This window comes from Fukomys damarensis, unplaced genomic scaffold, assembly GCF_012274545.1.
Source record: "Fukomys damarensis isolate Sample0158 unplaced genomic scaffold, DMR_v1.0_HiC HiC_scaffold_7, whole genome shotgun sequence".
NCBI classification, from domain to species: Eukaryota; Metazoa; Chordata; class Mammalia; order Rodentia; family Bathyergidae; genus Fukomys; species Fukomys damarensis.
In genome coordinates this window covers 19,468,393-19,474,156 of record NW_022900919.1, presented here as the reverse complement: position 1 = coordinate 19,474,156, position 5,764 = coordinate 19,468,393, and the positions used below count along the sequence as shown (strand labels likewise).

The 5,764-nt window shown below is 51.6% G+C and overlaps 1 protein-coding gene across 5 annotated transcripts in view; it reads right to left on the bottom strand.

The window, feature by feature from the left end:
* Positions 1 to 5,764, bottom strand: part of Znf710 (zinc finger protein 710) — a 63,429-nt gene that overhangs the window by 31,384 nt on the left and 26,281 nt on the right. For 2 of the 5 annotated variants that reach the window (XM_033761089.1, XM_033761088.1), the window contains one exon: positions 5,598 to 5,665. The exons of the other annotated variants lie outside the window; for them this stretch is intronic. In XM_033761089.1, coding sequence (XP_033616980.1) covers positions 5,598 to 5,665 — 68 coding nt within the window. The remainder of the gene's footprint in view (positions 1 to 5,597; positions 5,666 to 5,764) is intronic. 5 annotated transcript variants of the gene reach the window in all.

Genomic DNA, 5,764 nt, shown 5'->3' with positions numbered 1-5,764 from the left:
AAAAAAAAAAAAAAAAAAAAAAAAAAAAAAAATTCTCAGCTCAGGAAAGTGTGCTGGGTCCAGGACTGGAGCCCACTCTGCAAGTCATTCCATCTTGGGGCAACTGCACCCAGATTCCCAGCCACCACCACAGGAAGTGCCACCAGAGTTATAGGCTAGGTCTGGTCCACTCTGCCTGAGACATGGGCGCAGCTCCATCCTCTCAGAATGGCGTGAAATGAAGAGAACACTTGCCCAACCGGTCAGGCTTGCTGTGGATCTTGCGAAATAATCTTTATAGTCAGCTGGAACATTATTGTAAATGTAACATTTCCGAAGCTGAACAGGACATACCACCACACACTGAGGCAGGGAACAAAGGCAAATCTTCAAGTACACGGATGCACCTTTTCTGCCTTAGGACTTTCCTAGACACAATGAAGTAATTTTTAGGCAAATTTCAAAACCATGGAAACTTTACATTCAAGCAGACAAACAGCTAGCTTGCGAGGGATCCTCGGGGTCAGTGTTACACGTCAACATATCCACACAAGGCAGGGGGACTGTTGTGGATCATGAGAAGCTAAAGGAACAACCAGAAGTAATGCACAAGGTGTGCTGGATCACAGAAAGAGCCACAAAGACATTTATGGAGGTCAACTGGAGAAGCTTGAGCAGGACTATATATCTGGTGATATTATTATTATTATTATTGGTACTGGGGATTGAACTCATGACCTTGCACTTGCGAGGCAGGCCCTGGTGCCACTGAGCTAAACCTCCAACCCATCAGGCGATATTATTATTTAGGTATGATGATGTTTACCATCGTTTCCTAAGGGGGACATCCTCACCCCTGAAAGATAACTGCTGAAGTACTAGTGGGGGAGGGAAGCACCGTCACACCTGGGATAGCTCACTATCCAATGACACAGAAGAATCAAGCAACAGGGGCCAGGGTGAGGGAAAGCAAACATGGCCAAATGGAAGCAGTAGGTGAATCCGACACAGGTTCTTCACTTTTCTGTTGAGTCTGGCATTTCAAAATAAAAACTCATGAGGAAACACACCATGTGGGTGAGTTGCAGCATGTTTTTTGGGTCTATGGGGCCAAGCTTTTAGTTTGTTCCCCAACCTGTCCCCAGTGCAGACAGCCATGCTCGTGGCCGGGTGTGGTGATGCATGGCTGTAACCCCAGCACCCTGGGAGACTGAGGCAAGAGGATTTTAAATTGGAGCCCAGCCCGCGGGATTTAGTGACTTAGCAAGACCCTGTCTCAAAGTAAAAAATTTTAAAAGGGCTGAGGATGTAGCTCAGTGAGAAGGCTGTGGGTTTAATATCCAGTGCTACGAAAAAAAGAAAGCCAGCCATGTAAGTGAGGAAGAGAGCTGACAGTGGTGCTCCCAACCCTTAAGGTGAACACGGAAAAGGCCACCAGGAATAATACCAGCCAAGGGCCCAGCTGCTGTGGGTGGAGGGGAAGCCACCATTGGGCACCGCATAGTGACCGAAGGGTGCAGACTGCCAGGCCTGCTGGGTGGACCGGGCCCTTGGCGGCTCCTTCACATCCGTATCCGGCCTTCCCGGGGCCCTTCCCTACAGGCCCCAGAAGCAGTGTCCACAGTGAACCCTCCATGATTGGGGCTGTCACTACAGCAAGACCCCACATTCTTCTCCAAGGGCAGGAACTATAAAGCACATGCTGGAGCTCACGTCCGCTGTGACACCCAGCTCAGCCCTCATCCCATTCTAGCCAGGTGATGGTGGTATTCGCTGGTTACCAGGCTATGGTGTCCCCTTCTGAACAAGGGGCCCTCCAGCTGACTCTCCAGAGGTCCACCTCTGGTCAACACTCTCCTACTTCTCTCTGTCTGGGTGTCACCTACTGACAGGGAAGGTTTGCCTTCCCTCCATAGAGAGAAGTGGCAGTCAGGCTGCACCCTTTCCAAAGCAATGAGTGTCCGGTCCAGCTCCTGCTGCCCTGGTTTGGGCCTACCTAGGACATCGGACAGTGAAAAGCCCCTTCAAGTGCTTGAAGGAAAAAGGAGCTCTGAGGATCAAGACCTCACTTATGCTGGGCATGGTGGTGCATGACTGTAATCCCAGCACTCAGAAGGCTGAGGAAGGAGGATCACTGTGAGTTCAAGACCACCCTGGGCTACATAGTGAGTTCCAGGTCAGTCTCAACTACATAGTGAAACCCTTCTCAAAAAATAAACAAACCAAAAACACCTCACCTCCTTGCCCAGGCAGGTGCCGGGCATGCCTTCCAGCCCTGGAGGCATCCCTTCCTTAAGCTGCTCCCCTTTCCCTTTGAGGAAGGCCTACAATTTTCAGTGTGGCTTAGGAGTCTCTTCAGCAACCCAAGCCCCTCTCCACAGGGCAGAATTCTCCTATCTGTGGAACTGAGGACAGTGGCTGGAGATGGAGTCACTGAGGCACAGTGCCCTGAAGGCCACACAGAGGGCCAGAGGAGGGCTTTAGAAAGCAAAGTTACCTGCTTTTTTTTTCCCCCCTCCAGTACTGGGGGCTGAATCCACGGACTTGGGCATGCTAGGCCATCCTCTACCACTGAGCACACTCCCAGCACTTTTTAGTTTTTTATTTTGAGACAGGGTTAGAACTTCGATCTTCCTGCCTCAGCCTCCCAGAGTGCCAGGATTATACATGCCTGCTCTGAAGCTTCTTCTGTGTAGAGGCCAGGACATTGCCTGGGGCTTATCTGCTTAACCCTTTCACACGCCCTGCTCTGCTTGAGGACTGCACAGAATCTGCTGTCCCTGGGAATGAGGGCCAGCTCTGTGCTGTCACTAGGGATCATGGGTGTCACTAGGGAGCAGGCTTTCTTTCCTGTGACCAGTAAGGCTGACAGCTGAATGTGGGGAGGAGGTGGTGAGTGACAAATGCTAACAATGAGAATCCATTCCAGGCTCCCAATGGGCAGAGACCATCTGGACAGAGCCAGAGGCCATGGAAGGGACATCCCTTGTCCCCCAGCAGGAAAGACACTGGCTCGAGACACTTCAGAGAGTTTTCAGAAACCCAAGGAGCCCCAGCCTGGTGCCATTCAAAGGCACATTAAGATCGAGTGGCACTGGATGAATGGGTGGGAAATGTTACTCGCAATCTGGTAAAGGGTAAAGGGTTTTCCCCCAGATAAAAGCAATGGAAAGAGGAAGAGAGAAGCAGAGCGGGGAGGGATAGTGGCAAGGGTAAAGGGAGAGGAAGGCAGGATGGGAGGCGCCTCAAAGCTTTCAGAGTTTACAAAGACAAGGGAAAAGGTAGGGCACAAAAAGAAGTTGAAGCTCCTTTTGCTTGGAAGTGGAGGCCACCCCGGCCTTAGGACAGGGGGCCTGGGACCCAACAGCTGCTTTGCAGGTTGAATCCCTCTTGTTTGCCAGTGAAGCCGATTGTGCCATCTCAGCATCACCAGTGCGTCACCAGGCCTACGCAGGGACACTTGGAAGGCCCCACTTGGTTTCGTGCTCTGCAGCCACCAACCTGTAATTCTTACTCATTTCCAAACACGCAGCCCACATTTTCATCTTGCACCTGCCCTGAATATTCTGTAGCCGTCTTGGTTGACCTCAGCAGAGGACATTTTGGCTGGCGAGAAGGAAGGAGGAAGGCAGTGGGCTGGACCAGCTGCTGCTTGCTGTTTGCTATCCAAACACACGTCCCCATGTTGTTGATTCAGCCACCAGGTATTAGGACACGCAGGTTTCCCCCAGCTGAGGGGCTGGGCCTGATGCACCAGAGGTGTGCAAGGTGGAGCCGTGCAGGCCAGACGCCAGACACAGACAGGTCCCAACCTATCTGGGAAGCCCCGGCCACCACGGCCGCTGACGCCCACCTTGTCCCGGGAGACCTGCCTGCAGCGAGTCCACATCCTGAGCTGCTGGGCACATCTGCTCCTAGGGGAGATGTGTGTGAGCCGGGCAGGAAGCCACAGCACATCCCTAGCTCTTTGTAGGCTGAGAGCTGCGGTGTTTGTGACAAAGTCCACAGCCCATCTCTCGACCCCACACCACTCACCAGGGTTGCAGCGTGGCTGCCAAGTCTCCATGTGAAGTGGCGAAGCAGATCCAGCCTGACACCACAGCTATGGCCCAGCCCGGCGCTGCCTCTCCCCTCCCCAGCAGTGCTGCCGCTTCTCCACTCAAGAGCCAAGGGCAGGCCAGGGACCACGAATCCCAGTGTTGTGTGGGCTTCTCCCCCTGCCCAGAGCGCCCCTTCCACCAGCAGCGAGAGACACTGTGGCCTCTTTCTCCAAGTAGGCACAGGGCTGAAGACTTCACCTCCAAGGGCTTCAATTCAATTATCCCAATCTCTTAAACCCAACCTAGGGGCAAACTGACAGTCAGCTTAAGGCCCCACAGGCGCCAGGTGTGTAAAGGAAGTGCACCTGCAGGCAAACCAAGGCAGCTGGAACCCAGGCGCCCCACCTATGAACATAACAAAGCTCTGAGCCAGAAAGGGTGCCCCGGCCCTAGGAGGTAAACAGGACTCTCAGAAGGAAAGGACAGAGAGCCAGGAGGTGGAAGCCAGAGAGGAAGTCCAGTCAGGTAGCCAGGCCTCTCTTGCTGTTAGGAGGGCCCTCCAGGAACTGGGTTAATCAGCAGGAAACTGGCGGCTGCTTCCTGACAACCTGTGCTGCCACCATCATCAGGCAGGCATAGAACACACACAGGAATTTGCAGAGAAGGCTGCTGGCAACTTCCTGTAATCCACTTTTTCGAATAACACAAACAAAACACAAAGAATCCTCCCTTTCCTGAGCACAGACTGGGTGGGGAGCCTCTTCCTTGTGTTATCACACTCATATCTCATGTAGGCGCTCCAGGCACATCTGTCACGCCCATGCCCTAATGTCCCAGGCACAGGGAGGCAAAGCCAAGGGTCCAAGGTCACAAAGCTAGCAGAGCCCATATTTTCAGACCCATGCCTGACAAGACTTAGAAAGCCATCTTTTAAATTGCCCTGCCCCAAAGTCCCGGGCTCTTGACTAGAGGTCAAAGGATATCTATGAGGGGCCGAGGACTGAGCTCAGTGGTTCCTTTGCCTGCTTCGCAAGTGCAAGGTCCCGAGTTCAATCCCAATACAAAAAAAAAAAAAAGGATATCTATGAGACAAGGTGGAAAGGCTCAAAATCTAGTGGTTGGCTGGAAACCAAGCCCTTCTGTACAAAAGGGCCTGTTGGAATTTGAAGTGAGGGTGGAAGAATTTCCACCACTTCTAACTTTCCCAGTGCTCTCAAATGCTCTGCAGTCAAGATAGTTTTATTTATTCAGTCTCTCTCAGGTCTAACAAGCATGGTGGTCCTCAGCCCTGCCACACAAGGTCAGTGATGTCCACTCTGGTCCATACTCTGTCCGGGAAACAGCCACAAAGCTGGGTGCAGTGGCACGTGCCTAAAACCCCAGCAGTGCTCTGAGGCTGAGCCAGGTTGGCCAAGAGCTTGAAGTCAGCCTGGTTTAAACGGTGAGTCCCTGTCTCAAAACAAACAAACAAACAAATAAAAACAAACCCAGCCAAACAAGGCAGTCACAGATCATCCACTTGGATGATGTGGATGATCGTGACAATACCAAACCCTAAAATTTCTAAACATCATTCACCGTATCTGTGCGTGGCTCTTCTTGGTTGGGTAACATTGTGCAGAAGAATACTTGTCTGTGGCACTGGCCTAAGAATAAACAAGAGCATTTATAAATTTAGGTATTTAAAATGCAGACATCCCCTTTTTTTTTTTTTTTTTTTTTTTTTTTTTTTTTTTTTTTTTTTT